Source organism: Halichoerus grypus, chromosome 14, assembly GCF_964656455.1.
Source record: "Halichoerus grypus chromosome 14, mHalGry1.hap1.1, whole genome shotgun sequence".
Lineage (NCBI taxonomy): Eukaryota > Metazoa > Chordata > Mammalia > Carnivora > Phocidae > Halichoerus > Halichoerus grypus.
In genome coordinates this window covers 45,214,226-45,234,672 of record NC_135725.1, presented here as the reverse complement: position 1 = coordinate 45,234,672, position 20,447 = coordinate 45,214,226, and the positions used below count along the sequence as shown (strand labels likewise).

General features: G+C 44.5%; 1 protein-coding gene across 2 annotated transcripts in view; it reads right to left on the bottom strand.

The window, feature by feature from the left end:
• Positions 1-8,970: 8,970 nt before the first annotated feature.
• The window catches only part of ADAMTSL1 (ADAMTS like 1), a 904,085-nt gene continuing 892,608 nt past the window's right edge, over positions 8,971-20,447 (bottom strand). For both annotated transcript variants that reach the window (XM_078061266.1, XM_078061267.1), the window contains 3 exons: positions 11,474-11,583; positions 10,474-10,694; positions 8,971-9,232 (listed from right to left, as the gene is read on the bottom strand). In XM_078061266.1, coding sequence (XP_077917392.1) covers positions 9,126-9,232; positions 10,474-10,694; positions 11,474-11,583 — 438 coding nt within the window. In that variant the 3' untranslated portion in view covers positions 8,971-9,125. The remainder of the gene's footprint in view (positions 9,233-10,473; positions 10,695-11,473; positions 11,584-20,447) is intronic.

The following is a 20,447-nucleotide window of genomic DNA, read 5'->3' as shown; positions in this document are numbered from 1 at the left end:
AATGAGATCTTGTCATTTGCGACAACATGGATGGACCTAGAAGGTATTATGCTAAGAGAAATAAGTCAGAGAAAACCAAATACCATATGATTTCACTCATATGTGGAATCTAAAAAACAAAATAACCCAACAGACAGACTCTTAAATACAGAGAAACACTGGTGGTTGCCAGAGGGGAGGTGGGTGGGGGGATGGGCAAAATAAAGGCAATTAAGAGGTACAAACTTCCAGGTGTAAGTTAAATAGCTCACAGAGATGAGAACAGTCTATAGTCAGTAATATTGTGATAACATTGTACGGTGACAAATGGCGACTGCACGTATCATGGTGAGCGTTGAGTAATATATAGAATTGTTGAATCGCTATGTTGTACTTTTGAAACTAATACAACATTGTGTCAATTATACTTTAGTAATAAAAAAAGCAGAGGGGATATTGTAAATAATTGTAATTTTATTCTCTTTTTCTGCCACAAGTCCAAACCTGGCCCTGCAATAAGTAGATATGTGCCATGAGGGAAGAAAAGAGGGCTAGAGGAGGGGAAGAGAGCTTTGTGAACCCAGGATTCCCTGCCTTTGACATTGACTTTGGGTCTCAGGCTGTATCCATATCTGTGGGCTGTCAAAGGGCTGAGAGGCCCAGCTGTCCAGCTTTGCTGCAGGGCAGCGGAGGAAAAAGTTGTAAAATGCAGCAATCTTTTTTTTTTTTAATTTTTTATTATGTTAATCACTGTACATTACATCATTAGTTTTTGATGTAGTGTTCCATGATTCATTGTTTGCGTAGAACACCCAGTGCTCCATTCAGTCCATGCCCTCTTTAATACCCATCACCAGGCTAAACCATCCCCCCACCCACCTCCCCTGTAGAACCCTCAGTTTGTTTTTCAGAGTCCATAGTCTCTCATGGTTCGTCTCCCCCTCCGATTTCTCCCCCTTCATTTTTCCCTTCCTGCTATCTTCTTCTCCTCCTCCTCCTTCTTCTCCTTCTTCTTTTTTTTTTTTTTTTAACATATATTGTATTATTTGTTTCAGAGGTACAGATCTGTGATTCAACAGTCTTGCACAATTCACAGCGCTCACCATAGCACATACCCTCCCCAGTGTCTATCACCCAGTCACCCCATCCCTCCCACCCCCCACCACTCCAGCAACCCTCAGTTTGTTTCCTGAGATTAAGAATTCCTCATATCAGTGAGGTCATATGATACATGTCTTTCTCTGATTGACTTATTTCGCTCAGCATAACACCCTCCAGTTCCATCCACGTCATTGCAAATGGCAAGATCTCATTCCTTTTGATGGCTGCATAATATTCCATTGTATATATATACCACATCTTCTTTATCCATTCATCTGTTGATGGACATCTTGGCTCTTTCCACAGTTTGGCTATTGTGGACATTGGTGCTATAAACATCGGGGTGCACGTACCCCTTCGGATCCCTACATTTGTATCTTTGGGGTAAATACCCAGTAGTAAAATGCAGCAATCTTGAGGAAGCGTTATGGAACAAACATTTTATAGCCTCCATATTTGTCTGTCCTGGGTCCCAAGAAAGACCTCACAAGGGGAGAGTACGTGGTGGTGGGTATGGTGGTTGGCATTCTATGGCTTCTGGGAAGGTAAGAAGGGGAAAGGGAATGGATCATGGAGCTTTCAAGGAACTGAGGCCAGTAGCCCAGAGACAGTGACCAGAGATGAGGTCAGGACATTTTAAGGAGTCCATTCCTTATCCTGACAACAGTGGGAAGGTATGGAAGGTTTTAAAACAGAGGACTGGTATAACCCAAACCATCTTTTGAGATCTCTTTGTGAATGGATTTAAGCCATTTTGGCTTATCACCGATTTCTGGGTCATCTTGGTAATACGGGTAGCTCAATGGAGGGAGGCTGGAGCTCTGTGTCTCCATCTATGCAACCTTACTCCCTAAGGTGGTGTGTTTCACTGAAAATAATCCCAGCCCAAATTGTGGCAGAGGCATAAATACTAGAAAACTGGCCCAACACAGCCCTATAACCTGCTCTTTGAACTCAAATAAGTCCTGTTGTCCAATCCTAGGCACTCTGACAGTTACTCCAAGGGGAGTGTTCCTACAGTAAGATCAACCAAAAACGTCTCTAGTCCAGTCAAGCAAACTAAGCAGGGTGGTGATGGGGGTGGGGTGGGCACAGAACCAAAGACAACTCTAGACTTGGGGCTCCAGGCTGTTGGATTCGCTGGATTCTTAGACTGTTTGTACAGGGCCACTGGTGCCGGGTACCCTTTCCAGACCTTTAGAACTGCTCATTTCACTGGTATGTAATTAATGAACTTTGTTGTAATGAACAAACCCTCTGTTGCAGACTTAGATAACAGTATTTGAAAGGCTTGCAATGGTCACTTTTGGAAGGTGAATTTATGATTGGGTAATTAAATGTGAGCTAGCCACCTCTGAGGTATAGATTTAAGGTAATTTTACACATCTGCATCAGTTTACACGATGTATTTGCAGGCAGTATAACAATAGTTCTAGCTGCCGTGCGGGGAGTGGATCAGGAGGAGAGAGTAGGAAGAGTAGATTTATTCAGTCAGGATACCTTTGCAAAGTCCCACTGAGAGAGGATGAGGAATAAAAGGAGCAATCCCTGGGTGCTGACTGTGGAAAGAACCAAATGAGGAAGAAAACTGAGCTGGAGATGTCCCCCAAACTTGGGACTTCACAGAGTAGGACATGTTGGCTTTTGTGGTGAGATACGTCTGCTTTCCTGACTGGACTCTGAGCTCCCTGAAAGCAGGGACTTGGCTTTCACCCCTGTGTCCCCAGGGCCCAGCCTGGGCCTAGCACAGAGTTGGTGCTTAGCAAGAGTTTTTCAGACTCTGAAGGAAGGAGAAGGTAAGTGATAGGAAGAAAAATCAGGGAGGAGATGAGATGAGAAAGGATAAAGCCTTATCTGGCCATGGGGGGGTGGTGGTGAGGAGGGCGGGAGGTAGAGTGAGGTCCACTAGGACCAGATGAGGACTTACTTGTTTTCCATCTCAGCAAGACCTTGGTGCAGAGGCTAGACCTTCACATTGCAGACGGAGTGGAGGATTCACATCATGGGGGGCTTGCTCTCAGGTGGTTACCGTGAGTATCTCCATTCTAATAGGAAGGGCCTGTGCAGGTGAAGAAACTCAGCTCAGGAGTGACTGGCCCATCGATCCAGCACCTGCTCTGGCCTTGGCTCTGTGACATGCTGAGCTCCAGCTCTAGGACAGAACTACCTAGATGACTGACCAAACAACTTTGTCATCCTTCAGTGACCTCAGCTAAGTCATTTCCTGGCCCCTTCATTGTTATAAAGAAATGATGGTGAGGATTGGGGAGCAGAAAATCAAGCCCATGACACATTTCATCACCATGCTCCTCGCCTTGACCATTAAATATTTCCTAGAGTTGCTCACCTGATAACTAAGTTGTTCACAGCTTGTCTTCTTTCCTTTATGGGATTTGTAACAAGGTCAACCCTGGCCATCCTAAAGACCCCGAGGAGGGCTGTTTATGTCATCTTGGAAAAGGAGGCTCGTTTCCCAGGCATGCTTTTTGGTCTGGATGCTGACCGTGCAATCTCTCAGGCCCTCCTAAGCATTCTGCTTAAACAAACATTATTTATGTTCAGCAGGAGAACCATTCCCCACTGTCTGCTTTCTCTTCACTCACATAAAACTGCACATTTAATTTCTGTTTACACATATATAAACCATATCTTTAGGAGCAGCCTGGGAAATCCTTGGTCGAAGATGGATTTTGCCTTTGGAAAACACAGAGGTGAGTGACATCTGTGTATTGTGTTATCACAAGCGTGACACATGGGGTTGATTGGGACCAGGTGCTTCACAGAACCCATCTGAGTGAAGTTGTAAACCTCTAGTTGACAGGCAAGGTGACAGCCCAGTCTGGCGAGCGAAAGCTTGAGTACCGTCTCTGCCTTCCTGGTTAGAGGTAGCAACCACCAGTGGAAAACCTTGGGGTGCTGTGAATAAGAAGCTGAGGTTCAGCCAAAGATAACAGTCTCTGATCAGCTCATCCAAATTTGACCTCTAAAAGCATCTCCCAGTGGACAGCACGGGTGCGCGGGGACAGACGATAATTTGGGGTTTATCTTAGTCTTACAGAATGGGTAGATTCATTGAGCATTCAACTCTGTACTGATGAAAGCTTGTGTCCACACCAGGACTTTCCTCCTTGGCAGTATGTGACACTGGTAGATTACCTTCCCTTATTTAACTCACAGTCAAGTGTATTCTGAGTCTGAATCCTGAAATCTTCTAAGTTGTGGCTGGCTCATTGAACAAAATGAGGGACAGAGAGAGACCAAACCAAGGGGATGTCACCTTATTTTGTTTCCTAATTTATCCTTCCTTGGGTAATTCACCCAACAGGTCAGCTTTCGTTGGGTTATTTCCAAGAGCTTCATCCTTCTCTTCACCTCACAATTCCCTTACCCTTTGTGGATGAATTTAGCTGTTTTGGGGAGGCCCACAAATAGATTATTGAGCTCTAATTTGTGTCACTTTACCTGAGAACCATTAATAAAATTGGATTGTTTTCTTTGGATTTATTGGCAGGAGGAGGTGAGGTGAGAAAGTCTACCACTCGGTAAGTGAGATATCCTTAATTTTAGCTCCTACATTACACGTATGTTTGCTCTTGAATGAACATTTCTCTGTTATTTTTAGTAAATCAAAGGAGATGGCAGCTACTTGTACATCTGGGTATTTTGAATTGAAACTAGACTGTCCCTTGCGAATACAGGACAACATCTGTTCTGGGAAGTGTTTCTGAAAGCATGTGAATATTTTGATGAGTCTTTGAGTTGGTTACCTGGGCTGTTCTGTTATTTTCCAAAATATAGATTTTGGTTCACTAAGGCCACTCTTATGGATGCTATTGTGTAGTATTGAACTGTGATGGAATGACTGATGTCCTTCCTAGTCAAAAATGAAAACATGGGGATAGTCTTTCAAAGCTGACGATGGGAATATGAAAGAGCACAAGTGTTGTCAAGCTCTGCCCCTCACCCCCCTTCTTCAAGGTAGCTTGGATGGTAAGAGTGGTTAACATCCAGTGCATGCTTCAGTGATGTGCCAGGCGATCACAGATTTCCTCACTGTGAATTAACTAGTGTTCTCACAAAAACCCTATCCTGTGAGGTATCCTCTTTTTAAAGGTGAGGAAACTGAGGCATGGATGAGCTTTGGTGATTATTGATCATTCTGGTCTGGATGAGCCCCACATTTCCTGGGCTCACCTTGTCAAAGGCCTGGAAACTTCAGAGGCTAAGCAGGGGACTCTGGTATGAGGAGTTCCAATGCTGGGACTGGCCTATGGTTAAGATTCCAAACTTTTACACTGTGTTTGGTGGCATCCTTCTAGGAATCTCTCTTTTCTCCCTGCTGAGCTCTGTGATTGTGGCTGGAAAATTTTCCATATGCTCTGTTAGAGCCCTTCCCACCGTTTGAAACTTCCTGGGTTTTTGCTCTGGCATCTCTGACTCATTCTGGCCCCTGCCCCCCCCACCCTCCCCTGGGGTCTCTGTAGGATATTATTTGGTTGCTGGTATGTGAGTATTTATAGTTCTAGCATTGGCTTTTTCTTTAAAGCAAAACCTAAAACTCCTTAGAAAATAATTGGAACTTCAGGAAGAGCTTTCTGGCTTATTTTTACACTGCTTAATAGACTGTGATGTGCTGGCGAGTTGCTGGAAGACAGACTAGAGTTGGGCTTTGAGGCTGGGGCTCCTCTCAGGCGCCTCCTACCAAGGTCTTTGTGTGGACATCCTCTGGGCCTGGGGACCTGCCGCCCTTCCACTGGAGCCAGTTGATTAAAAAAAACAACTCCACAATATGCTTTTTTTCTGCACTTCCTACCGTAGCCTTATTTCTATTAAAATGCTTTAAAAAACCAGGAGCTTGGGCCCTGGAATGCCATCAGAATTGATTGTAGGGGATGAGAAAGTGACAACTCCAGTAAAATGTCCCATTGTCCTCAAGCAGTAGGGAAGAATGGTGCCCATGAAGGTGGCCAGGCGTGGTCCGCTCCTATGCGTGGGAGCTGGAGCCGGCAGAGTGGGTGAAAAAAAGGCTCTGGCTAAAAAGCCAGGCTTCTAGGAGTTTGATCCCCGTTCCACAGGCTGGTTGACCCTGGGCTTCTCTGGGCCTCTGTCTACCCATATCCAAATGGTGATAATCCTAGGGCTCATGTGAGGATGACATGTAGTAATGATCTATAAATGTGAGCTCCTACTAATGGTGTTCATCCAAAATTTCAGCTCACACCTACTTTATATTGTGCACGCCCCTGTTGGCGGGAGCCCGGCCTGGAGGGAGGGTATCTCTGCACCCAAGTCTGCATCTGCCCCCAGAGATGCCGAGTCTTCTTTCTGAAGGTCCTGTGGCTCCCATCTTCCCACCACGCAGGGCCATAAATGAGATGATTGTCAAGGGCAGTCCTAAGCCTGAATATGAGCACGTCCACAGACATAGCTCCTTTAGGGTTGACTTACAGAGCTGGCCCTTCAGGCATGGGCCCCCAGCTTCCCAGGCAGAGCCGAAAAGTGCAATTCTTCCATGTCCGCTGAGCACACGTGAGTGGCTGGGAACCACCCTCACCCCCTTGAGCAGAACAAGACGGGAGGGCTGGGCTTAACAGAGACTCGGACGACCAGATTTAAATAAATAAGCTGTATTATCTGTACAAAAAATATAAATACAGTTTTGTGTTTTAGAGGAGGAAGTGCCTCCTTCCACATTATTTAGCCGCTCTAATCATCTTGTGCTGCTGTTGAGTCACGATTCACAGAACAAACAGTAAATGTACATTCATCTCATGCAAGGAGCATGCTACCTCTTACCCCAAACCTAGGTTCTCCAGGCTTGCTCTGAAACCCACTCCAACTGCTGCAGCCTGACACGAGGCAGAGCGGGAGGACACCTGCTATTTAGGAAACATAAATATTGGCCACTGGTTTTCCATAGCTACTGAACTAGAAATAACCAACTGCATTAGTTTGTAGTACGGAATCGGTCTTCTTCATTCCATGCATAACTACTGCCTCTTACTGCCCTGTCATCCCATGTTAGATTTACAACGTATTCTGTACACAGTGAGTGGATCTGGAGTTAAACATCAGGTTCTATTAAAAATAGGAACAATACAATAATTACCACTGAGTAATTACAGGAACACAACCGCAGGAAGTTAATCAGAAGTCCCCCAAATACTTTGTTTTCCAGATGACAATGTACAATTATTAATATTGCACTTTTTTACACAAGAAATCCTAATAAATATTCACAAAAGATATACAGACATAGAAAACATTCTCTTTTATTTTAAATAAACATGACACTGATTTTTAGTAATGTGATTTCTTAGAGCCTATTGTGGTGAGGAAGAAAGAGACCCACCTTAATTGTTCATAGCTCCCCTGGGGGGACACAGCTTAATAGCGTCTCCCCCTCCCCATCTCTGACTTCCAGGTGCCCGGGTATCAGGGGTGGCCCTGGGGCTGAGTGGCATTTTGTGAGTTCATGTGTGGGAGGTGGGGGGGCAGTTGATCCAAGGGGTGAGTGACAGTGGCCAACAGGGGGAGGTGGCCAAAACCACTCACCCAAAGCCCCTCTGCTGAAAGAGCAATTTGCCAAATAGTCCCAGAATTTCAGGTTTGCCACTAGACTGGGCCACGGCCATTTTACTGTAGCTGACGGGCCCTTCTGGAAGGGTGTGTGCTGCCTTGCTCACTGAATTCCTAAAATGGGTGGTATTCATTCTGGTAGGGTTCGTAGTATTTCATTGTGTGTGGGGAAGAGGTTGAAAAGCCTTTGAGGACCCTCTTGCAAGCTGTCGTTACCCTACGGCTTCGCCACCGCACCCCGCTACCCGCCCCAAGCTGCTGTGAGAACAGGAGGGCAGCTCTCGTGCTCCTGGAATGGCCCGCACAAGCCGGCTGTCCGGCCCCTTGTCCCCTTGTCCTGGCCAGCTCCGGAAGTGGCTCCTATGACCTGATGGATCCTCTCTGGCACACTGACCCCAATCCCTGGCCCTTAAGTGGAGCAGCATCGGCCATCGAGGCAGAAGACCCAGGCTATTCACGCTCCAAATGCCCCTGGTCCCCATCAGCAGTTAATCCTGGGTTGGGGTGGGGGTGGTGCGGAACTCGTGACTTAGGGAGAGATGCCAGGGGTGGCCTGACTGCGTAACCAGACCCCGATGTCTCACTAGCTTTGCTGGGGGTGTACAGGCAGAACGTTCGCTGAGACGGCACGGGGAAAGCAGACTCCACCCCCCCCACCCCAAGGGGAGGGTCTGTCTTCTGCCTCGCAGCATGGGCCCCCAGGGCCTGTGCCCTCTAGGAGGGCGGCAGAATTTGGAGTGTCCCTTCCCGGAGCCTCGGGCCTGCTCACTCCTCTTCATCTACCTGGCTTCCCCGCTGAGGGCCGTGCACAGGCTTCTTTTTGCTTCCGTACCCTTCCCCCCCACTTTGTAGAAGTTCTGCCGCAAGTGTGCCGTAGGCCCGCCTGGATGGTCTCCCCCCGACTGCTCTGTATGGGTGCTTTGAGTTCTCACGGCTCCGCACCGGAAGCGCAGGGTTGTGGCCTGGGTTCTGCCTCACGATGGTGTCCTCCCCTCAGGCGGAGGCGGGGGGATAGAGAGCAGCAGGACACTCCTGGGTGGACAGCGTGCTGCCAGGGAAGACACAGCTGGTTGTCCCAAGTCTGCATCGAGGCTTTCCAGACGCTGTCACCCTACCCGCCTGTCTCTCGTCCGCTCTTGGCCCTGCCTCCCTGCTGTCCCCAGGAGCTGTGCTGGCCTCTTGCTTGGTCTGTCTGGGACCCGGGCTGGGGAAGGCATCTGCTCCGCAACCTCCTTTAGACCCCTTTCCTTGTCTTTCCCCGACATCCTGTCCTCCAGCTAACAGAGAGAGAGGACATGCTGAGGCCCTCACATCTGGGGTGGGGGGAGGACGTCGGACGAGGGCGTGTGTGGTGGGGGCAGGTAGAGGGCAATAAATAAATAAACCAAGAAAGCTTAAGTTCTGTCCAAGGTGGTGGCGTGAGTCCTCTGTGTGGCCAGGGTGGAGTTCCTCCCTGGGCCCCGTCTTCACGCTTTGCCACAAGTCCCACAGCAGCGAGATTTGAACTGGCTGAGTTGGCAGAGTTTCAGCTGTTTCACCTTCTCGCAGTACCTGGTGGTATCTCTGCACTCCACTGGGAAAGGGGACAGAAGAGAGATGTGAAACAGAGCCCAAGGGCTGTGGCCACGGGGTGCTTGCTGGGGTCTGCCTCGGGCACTGGGCTCCGGGGCTGGAGGGGCCACTGCTGTCCAGCGCCTGGGGGCTGGTCTCACTCTGGTGGAACTCTGCCCCGTGCCTCCCAGGCTGCCCCCGGGGTTCCAGTGGCTGGCTGGATGATGGGGGCCCCCTCTGTTTTCTTACCCTGTCCACCTCAGCCCCTCTCCTCCTTCCCCTGACCGGGCCTGACCTGAGCACTGTGGCATGCTCGCTCAGCACTGGCACAAACGAGATGGTCCTTAAATATCGGTGCTGATTTGGGGGGTGGACATCTATGATTAACACTGTACGTCTGAACTACTTTGATTGAATTGATAGTACGGATGGTGGTGAGCTCTTGACACACAGATGGGTCGGCACCACCCAGAGAACAAAGATCCTCTCTCCCCGGTGTATAAGCAAGGGGACAGTGTGCCCACAGGCATCTGCCTCAGCCTTAGCAATCCGATGCTGGGAGAGGCCCCATTTGGGGGGAAACTGCATGGCAACGTTTTAACATTTCTTATTCTTTGCCTCATACTTTGTTTTCGTCCCCCCTCCAATTTGTTTTGGGTCCAGAGGAAGAAAAAATACCCGACCGGGATACAAATGCCAATGTCAGGCGGAGGAGGATCCAGACTCGAGGCAGGGGGGAGTGAAGGAGTATCAGATCTCGAGGGCATGGGCTCCTGCACAATTTCGGTGGGCGCCCCTGGGGCGGCAGCTCCTTGTTCCATGAGAGGCAGAGCCATGATGGGTGCAGGGCCAGCTGGGCAGGAGGCGCTCGGCATGCTCGTCTCGTGTGGGCAGTACTTTCTGTCTAGTGGCCTGGCCCCCGGGAGGCATTGTCTGGTTGTCCTCTCTGGGTCCCAGCCGAGCAACTGCAGGTGAGCTGGAGGCCGATGTCATTTAGCACCGGGCCAACAGCACCTGGCTTTGCTCGTGCCTCGGGGCACACTCAGCCATCCTTGGGGGCCTGGACATGAGCATACACCTCCTTGCACACGTCTTGGCTTGCTTGCAGGCGCCCCTCTGAAAACACCCAACTCTGGCCCCCAGCTCAGCGTCCCTGGGAAACCTGATCCAGTGGCCTAGGCTCAGGTTCGGGCCCAGGGCCTGCCCTCCGCCCCCGCTGGCCTATGGGGACCTGGCAGAAGGCTCTTTGGGGTTGGAACGTACTGTTTTCACATGGTGTGATGTTGCAGCGCTGCCAGTTGGCGGGCCGGGGCCCCCAGGAGCACAGGTGTTCGGGCACGGCCTTGTTGGTGCGGGCGTGCACACACTCCACGCGCCGGGCCTGGAAGCCGTAGTTGCCGCACGTCGCCGTGCACAGGCTCCACAGGCTGACCCTCCAGTGCACACTGCAGGCCTCTGACCAGCAGTTCTGGGTGCTCACGGGCCTGTGGGAGGAGCGCGGCAGGGTTAGGGTCTGCCGCCGCGGGGCCGGGATCGGGGATTGGGTGTGAAAACCGCGTTGCCAGCCCAAGAAGGCCGGGCCACTCTTCAAGTCTCTTGTGCTACCAGAGGTGGGTTCTGATCTCTGTTCGTTAGGGGGTGGCTGTAGGATCTCCGAAGGCCGTTTGCTCTCACTGGGCCCCTGGGTGCTCAGCTCTATAAAGTCCGTGTCACTGCGTGAGCCAAGAATGCGGTCTCTCCAGGATGGGGGCTGGTAGAGGCAGGGCCTGGGGCGCATGGTGAGCCCTCACCCCAAGGAGACATCCACAGGCCAGCAGGACCAGGAATGGGGACTGGATAGGAATGATAGGTTTAGACCCAGGGATCAGCGCCCTTATTTTAGTGTAACTTCTATTGGAGGGCCAACAAGGGTGGGGGCTGCTGGAGTCCTTGAGGTCTGGTGGCCGCCGCGTGGACCTCACATCCTGCCCACCTCGGGGCTAGTGCAGATGCCCTGCGGTATCAGGCCACCCTCAGAACAGCACCCTCTGTCATCTTGATCTCCAAAAGAGGAAAGCCCAGCCTGGCCCATTCAGTAAGTGCAAGGCCACCACGGGGCCATCTATGTCTAGGGAGAACAGGGGTCTGGGGAGAACGAGGTGAAAGGGAAGGGCATCTGACCACCAGGATTGTGGGATGTTGGAGGATAAATATCTGCTCAACACTGTCTTTCCGTGCTATTGACATAGGGCCTGGGGAAAGGAGGTCCATGGCTTTCTCTTACCTGGGAAGGGCGCTGCACTGCTCTGATGGTAAAGTGATGCCATCCCGTGTTTGGCAGAACACTTGTCTGTGTTGCACGGCTAGGTGAGGCCCGATGCAAGGCCCGTTGCACTGGGAAGCAGATAAAGGTGACACGTATAATGTTAGCCAAGTTAAGGGGGGCAGCTGCAATGCTCAGGCTGCATGGGACACAGAATCCTTCTGAGCATTTTGTCTGAGACCTTCCGATCATTCATCTTGCCCCTCCTTGCATCCACTAAAGGACATTCACTGGCACATTTTCTTTTCTTTGTGCCACGGCAGAATGGTTAGCTTTCCCGTGGTCTATCAGCATTCTGTTAGCAAACGGCTAATGGTCGTGTAGAGCCGGTCAGAGAATGTGCGCTCCCTCCCCAGATGAACCATATCAAAGGGTTTGTGGCAGAATGCACTAAGAATGTGGTGTGGTAAGCTTTAGAGCAGAAGACCTCTAAGTGCCCCTTCAGTCCACAGGGCAATTGGGTTTGTTGTTTTCTTGCTAAATTCATTCAAGTTAACAAGTCCATCATTTCTTTCCTTTCTTTGGCTTCAGTGTTTCCAGGTTAGACCCAGCGCGGCTGAACAGAAGTAGACTTAGGTATGTATAGTTAGTCCCTGCTCAGATTCTCCTGCTAGGTGCCCATAGAGATGGTTAAGCCTCTCCCTGAGTTGTCAGAGCCAGACTATCACAGGAAATACCCCATCCCAACAACAGTGTCTGTGAGCCAGCAGGCGCTTAGCCAGCATTTGCTACTTGAGTAGAGTAAGCAGACAGACATCCCTTAGAGGTCACTTTCAAAAAAAAGCTCTTGGGGGATCTTTGGACACCAAAGGTCCACAGGGGAGCTATTTTTTTTTATTTTTTTTGTTTTTATTTTTTATTATTATGTTAATCACCATACATTACGTTATTAGTTTTTGATGTAGTGTTCCATGATTCATTGTTTGTGCATAACAACCAGTGCTCCATGCAGAACGTGCCCTCTTTAATACCCATCACCAGGCTAACCCATCCTCCCACCCCCTCCCCTCTAGAACCCTCAGTTTGTTTTTCAGAGTCCATAGTCTCTCATGGTTCGTCTCCCCCTCTGATTCCCCCCCTTCATTCTTCCCCTCCTGCTATCTTCTTCTTCTTCTTCTTTTTTTTTTTTAACATAAAATGTATTAGTTTCAGAGGTACAGGTCTGTGATTCAACAGTTTTGCACAATTCACAGCGCTAACCATAGCACATACCCTCCCCAGTGTCTATCACCCAGCCACCCCATTCCTCCCACCCCCCACCACTCCAGCAACCCTCAGTTTGTTTCCTGAGATTAAGAATTCCTCATATCATTGAGGTCATATGATACATGTCTTTCTCTTTTTGACTTATTTCGCTCAGCATAACACCCTCCAGTTCCATCCACATCGTTGCAAACGGCAAGATCTCATTCCTTTTGATGGCTGCATAATATTATATATATATATACCACATCTTCTTTATCCATTCATCTGTTGATGGACATCTTGGCTCTTTCCACAGTTTGGCTATTGTGGACATTTCTGCTATAAACATCGGGGTGCATGTACCCCTTTGGATCCCTACATTTGTGTCTTTGGGGTAAATACCCAGTAGTGCAATTGCTGGATCATATGGTAGCTCTATTTTCAACTTTTTGAGGAACCTCCATACTGTTTTCCAGAGTGGCTGCACCAGCTTGCATTCCCACCAAGAGTGTAGGAGGGTTCACAGGGGAGCTATTAACTCTCAAAATGATAAGCAGAAATCTTTAAAAAAATTTTTATTTTTTCTTTTTAACCCCCTTCAACCATTTCTCTCACCCTCGAATTCCCTGTCTCTGGCAACTACTACCAATCTAGTGTGTGTGTGTGTGTGTGTGTGTGTGTGTGTGTGTGTGTGTGTGTGTGTGTGTGTGTGTGTGTATTAGATTCTAATATAGGAGAGAGCATATGGTATTTGTCTTCTTTCATTTAGCCTAATGCCCTCAAGGTCCATTTATGTTGTCACAAATGGCAAGATTTTATTTTTTTTATGTCTGAATGACATTCCATTATATATACCACATTAAATAAATCCATTATAAATTATATATATCTATATATCACACTTACTTTATCCATTCATCCACTAATGGCCATTTAGAATGTGTGCATATCTTGTTTATTATAAATAATGCAATGAATATGCGGGTACATATGTCTTTTTGAGTTAGTGTTTTCGTTTTCTTAAAGAAAAAAAGATACAGTAATCAAAACAGTATGGTATTGGCATAAAATGGAATGGTATTAATTATCAGGAAAATGCAAATCAAAACCACAATGAGATATTACTTCACACCTGTTAAAATGGTTATTATCAAAAAGACAAATAGCAACTGTTGGCAAGGATATGGAGAAAAGAGAACCCTTGTACACTATTGGTGGAAATATAAATTGGTGCAGCCACTATGGAAAACAGGAGGGATGTTCCTCAAAAAATGGAAAATAGAACCATAATATGAACCAGCAATTCCACTTCTGGGTAGAATTTATCCAAAGACCATGGAAACAGTATGGTATTGGCATAAAATGGAAAATAGAACCATAATACGAACCAGCAATTCCACTTCTGGGTAGAATTTATCCAAAGAAAACGAAAACACTAGAGACTGTCCTTTCCTCACCATATATTCTTGGCTTCTTTGTAGCAAACTAATTGACCATATATACATGAGTTTAATTCTGGGTTTCTATTTTGTTCAATTGATCAATGTCTGTTTTTATGCCAATACCATACTGTTTTGATTACTGTACCTTTTTTTTCTTTAAGATTTTATTCATTTATTTGAGAGAGAGAGAGTATAAGGGGGGGGGAGGGTCAGAAGGAGAAGCAGACTCCCCGCTGAGCAGGGAGCCCAATGTGGGACTTGATCCCGGGACTCTGGGATCATGACCTGAGCCGAAGGCAGCCAGGCGCTTAACCGACTGAGCCACCTAGGCTCCCTGTTGATTACTGTAGCTTTTTAATAGAGTTTGGAATTAGGGAGCATGGGGCCTCCAGCTTTGTTCTTCTTTCTCAAGATTGCTTTGGCTATTTGTTTTGTTTTGTTTTGTTTTGTAGTTCCATATAAATTTTAGGATTATTTGTTCTAGTTCTGTGAAAAATGCCATTGGAATTTTGATAGGTATTGCTTTTAATCTGTATATTGCTTTGGGCAACATGGACCTTCTATCAATAGCACAGGACCTTCCAATCCATAAGCACAGAATATCTTTCCATTTATTTGTGTCATCTTCAATTCTTTCATCAATGTCTTCTGGTTTTCAGTAATCACCTCCTTGGTTAAATTTATTCCTAGGTATATTTTTCATTTTGATGCAATTGTAAATGGGATTGTTTTCTTCATTTCTCTTTCTGATAGTTTGGTGATTTTTGTATATTGATGTTGTATCCTGCAACTTACTGAATTTGCTTATTATAGTTTTTTGATAGAGTCCTTAGGGTTTTCTATACATAATAGCGTGTCATTTTTGCTTTCACTTTTTAAATTTGGATGCCTTTTATTTCTTATCTAATTGCTCTAGCTAGGACTTCTTATACTATGTAAAATAAAGATGGGGAGAGTGGGCATCCTTCTCTCGTTTCTGATCTTAGAAGAAAGGCTTTCAGAGTGGTACCCTTTGTACCACTGAGGATGATGTTAGCTGTGGACTTGTCATATATGGCCTTTATTTTGCTGAGGTACAGTCCCCTTTATACCCACTTTGTTAAGAGTTTTTATCATGAATGGGTATTGAATTTTGTCAGATGCTTTTTCTGCATCTCTTGAGATATGATTTTTATCCTTCATTTTGTTGATGTGGTGTATCACATTGATTGATTTGTGGATGTTGAACTATCCTTGCATCTGAGGTAAACTTCATCTGCTCATGGTGTATGATTCTTTTAATATATTTTTGAATTTGGCTAGTGAAAATTTTGTTGATCTTTGTTTGCATCTATGTTCAGCAGGGATACCGGCCTGTAATTTTCTTGTGCCTGACTTCTTTCAGTTAATGTTTTCAAGGTTCATTTATATTGTAGCATGTATAGAATTTCATTCCTTCTGAAGGCTGGATAATACTCTATTGTAAGTATACACTACATTCTGTTTAGCCATCCGTCAGTGGACATTTGGTTGTTTGCACCTTCAGGCCATTGTGATGCTACTGTGAACATTAGTGTACATATATTTGTTCAAATCCTTGCTTTCAGTTGTTTTGAGTGTACATCCAGAAGTGGAATTGCTGGATCATATGGTAATTCTATGTTCAGTATTTTGAGAAACTGCTGTACTGGTTTCCACAGTAGCTGTACCATTCTACATCACCATCAACAGTGCACAACGGTTCCAGTTTTCCCACATTTCCACCAATGCTTAATTTTATTTTTAAAAATAATGAAGTAGTATCTCATAGTAGTTTTAATTTGCATTTCCTTAATTGCTAGTGATGTTGAACATCTTTTCATGTGTGTATTGTCCATTTGTATGTCTTCTTTGGAGAAATGTTTATTCTAGGCTTTGTGTTTTGTTGTTGAGTTGTGGTTCTCCTCTCTATATTTTGGATATCAATCCTTTATCAGATTTATTATTTGCAAGTATTTTCTTACATTCTGTGGGTTGTCTCCTCACTTTGGTGTCCTTTGATAAAGAAAAGCTTTCAATTTTGATGACATCCAGTTTATCTAATTTTTCTTTAATTGTGCTTTTAGTGTCCTATCCAAAAAATCATTGCCAATCCAGTATTATGAAGCTTCTTCCCCATGTTTCTTCTAAGAGTTTATACTTTTAACCCTTACATTTAAGTCTTTGATCCATTTTGAGTTAATTTTTGTATATAGTTAAAATAAGGATCCAGCTTCATTCTCTAGCATGTGGCTATCCAGTTTTCCCAGCACCATTTGTTGAAAGGCTATTCTTTTATCTGATCATATGTACAAATGTTTATTTCTGGGCTCTCTATTCCATTCCCTTGGATTATATGCCAGAACTACACTGTTTTGGTTATCGTAGCTTTGTTTTTTTTTTTTTAAATTTTTTTTTTTATTTATTCATGAGTGTCAGAGAGAGAGATAGAGAGAGGCAGTGGCAGAGGGAGAAGCAGGCTCCCCGCCTAGCAGGGAGCCCGATGCGGGACTTGATCCCAGGACCCTGGGATCGTGACCTGAGCCGAAGGCAGATGCTTAACCATCTGAGCCACCCAGGCGTCCCTGGTTATCGTAGCTTTGTAATAAATTTTGGTATCAGGAAATGTGAAGCCTCCAACTTTGTTCTTTTTCAAGATTTTTTTTGGATATTTAGGATCTCTTGATATTCCATCTGAATTTTAGGTTGGATTTTTCTTATTGCTGCAAAAAGTTCTTGGGATTTTGAATCTCTAGATCAATTTGAGCTGTACTGACATCTTAATAAGTTTTCTAATCCATGAACACAGGATGTCTTCTCTCTTTTTTTTTTTTTTTTGGTCTTCTTTAATTTCTCTTAGTAATGTTTTGTAGTTTTCAGTGTACAAGTCTTTGACCTCCTTGGTTAAGTTTATAAGTATTTTTGGGTGTTATTATAAGTAGAATGATACTCTTTTTTGTTTTTGGCACTTTAGAGCCAAATTTGTTCTTTAAAATTTCAATTCTAGTTAGTTGACATACAGTTCAATATTGGTAACAGGAGTAGAGTTCAGTGGTTCATCATTTACATATAACCTCCCAGTGCTCATCCTAATGAGTGCCCTCCTTAATACCCATCATCCATCTAGTCCACCCCCCACACACCTCCCTCCATCAACTCTGTTTATTTTCTATAGTTGAGTCTCTCATGATTTGTTTCCCTCTCTCTCTTTTGTTCCCCCTCTTGAATGTTCACCCGTTTTGTTTCTTAAATTCCATATATGAGTGAAATCATATGGTATTTGTCTTTCTCTGATTAATTTATTTTGCTTAGCATAATGTACTCTAGCTCCATTCACGTTGTTGTAAATGGCAATGTTTCATTCTTTTTGATGGGTGAATAGTATGATTTTCTTAATTTCCTTTTCAGATTGTTCATAATTCATGTATAGATACGCAACTGATTTCTAATTTTTGTATCTTGCAACTTTGTTGAATTTATTAGCTCCAAGAGATTTATTCTGGTGTTGGTATTGGGATTTTTTAGGGTTTTTACATATGAGATTGTGTCATCTATAACAGAGATAATTATCACTTCTTTTCTAATTTGGGTGGCTTTTCTTTCTTTTTCTTGCCTAATTGCTCTGAACTTCCAATTGTATGTTGAATGGAAGTGGTAAACATTGCATTCTTGTCGTCTTCCTCATCTTAGGGGAAAGTGTTCAGTCTTCACTACTGACTATGATAGCTATGGGGTTTTTTTAGCTGTGGATTTTTCATAAATGGTGTTTATTATTTTGAGGTAGTTTCTTTTTATTACTAGTTTGTTGAGTTCTTATCACAAAAGGATTTTGAATTTCAGCAAAGACTTTTTCTGCATCAGTTGAGATCATGTGTTTTTTTTCCTTTTATTCTGCTAATATGGTATATTATCATGGTTAATTATCATATGTTGAACCATCCTTATATTACAAGAATAAACCCTACCTGAAGGTTTGTAATCCTTTTAATATGCCACTATATTTCATTTGCTAGTATTTTGTTGAGTCTGCAGTAATGGAGAGAATGAAGTGGGGAAGGAAGCCATAACACATTCCAAAGTGGAAAAACTTAGTCCTTCCTTATCATTAATTTAAAAGGGAAAAAAACTCCCCACTTAAAAGGCAGATATTAGCTTAAAAGCTTAGATTTTGATTTTTTTTTTAACCTCTCCACAAGCGACACTGAAAGTAAAAGTAAAGTATGGAAAAAGATATTCCATGCAAAATAGTAACCAAAAGAGAGCTGCGGTGGCTATCCTAATAAGAAAATATATTGATAAAAGGCCAAGCTATAACAACTATTAACATATATGCATAAGCACCAAACCTCCAAAACGCATGAATTAAACATTGACATCTGAAGACAGAAATAGACAGTTCTACAGTAATAATTGGACACTAAAATACCCCACTTTCAATAATGGATAGGACAACCAAAAGAGCAATAAATAATTTAACAAGACTATAGTCCAGTTGGACCTAAGAGACCTATACACAAAACTCTACCCAACCAGAGCAGAATACACATTTTTTTTTCATCTTAGGCCACAAAACAAATCTTAATAAATTAAAAAAAAAAAAAGGAAATCGTATCTTTTCACCACATGAATTTCTGCATCAATAATTAAAAGGGATATTGGTCTTTAGTTTTCTTGTACTGCCTTCCTCTGGCTTTGGTATCAGAGTAATCCTGCCCTCACAGAATGAGTTAGGGATTGTTAGTATTACCTCCCTTTCAATTTTTAGGAGGAATAAATTTAGGCATAAATTCTTCTTTAAATATTAGGTAGAATTCACCAGTAAGGACATTTGGGCCAGGGCTATTCCTACTGATTGATTGAAACTCCCTATTAGTTATAGGTCTATGCGTATTTCTACTTCCTTACAATCTGGTCTTAATGGGTTGTGTGTTTCTAGGAAATTGTCTATTATATCTCGGTTATTCAATTTGTTGGTGTACTGTTGTTCATAGTATTGATGTATTACCACTTTTATTTCAGATTTTAATAATTTGAGTTTTCTGGTTTTTTTCTTAGTGTAGCTAAAAGTTGGTCCATTCTGTAGATCTTCTGGAAGAACCAACTTCTGGTTTCATTGATTTTTCTATTTATAGATATTATTTCCTTTCTTTTACCAGCTTTAGTTTGCTCTTATTGTTTTAGTTCCTTAACGCTGGAAGTTAGGTTGTTTTTTGAAGTCTTTCTTTTTTAATGTAAGCATTTATAAATATATATATTTTTTCCTCTGAGCACTGTGTTCTCTGCATCTCGTATTTTCCAATTTCCCAATATTTGTGAATTTTCCTTCTTAAATAACAGTTGAAAAAAAACCTCTCTCCCAGTTTTTGTATATACTCTGTGCCTGGGCACTCCTCCACTGATTGATTAGCTGGGTGTGCTCTGAGCCTGGGCATCAGTCTGCAATGAAAGCTTAGGATACGCTCAGGTCTTCTCTGTGAGCATATGTCTTGCCTGGGCCTTGCATGTAGTTTTCTCAATTTCCCTATATATATGTCTGCTTTCTAATGTCTTAATTTCCTAGGGTATCTCACCCCAAGTTCTCAGGGCCTTCGGTGGTCTATTTTATGTCTTTATCTGGAATCTCTTGCTCCAGGTGTCTGCAGGTCTGTAGTCCTCCTTCAGCTTTCACAAGCAGTGGCTGCTTCCCCCATTTGAGATCTTAGTTGAGACAGAGACCATTCTTTTAGGTGATTCCCTGATAGGTTAGAACATTGCAGATAGGGTTTTCTGTGCTCCCTATGGATTGAGGGAGGGAAATGGACTGCTGCTGCCTCGAGGCTGAGACTGTGCCATGCTGAGGCGAGGGTGGGGAAGGATGAATGAAAATGCCCCCAAATTTCCTACTTTCTTAAAGGTAGATTTTTATTTGGGTGTTTGTTTGCTTTGTTGTTGTAGGCTTTTACCTCTATAGGGTTAGTTCAGCCAATTTGTTTTTTGATGTTTCCATGGGGGAATGGGAACTTAGGGCTACCTAGTTTGTCATTTTGCTGATGTTCTTTGACCACAACTGGAAATTACTCACTGCTGATTTGACTTAATTGCCCATTGACATACTGAAACTGCCCTTCACAAGTTGCCAGTAACTAACTGCCTGTCACTCAGGTTCCCTTGGGTACCAGATAATATTTACCTTTTCTTGTTTGTTGCTACCCCGATCCTTCCTTCTTTCTGGAAACTCCTTTGTTACTCTCCGTGAATATACTTTCTTTTTCTACTCATTATATTATCTTTCTTCCCCCTCCTGTTTCTGCCAATTAGTGTTCCCGAAGGTT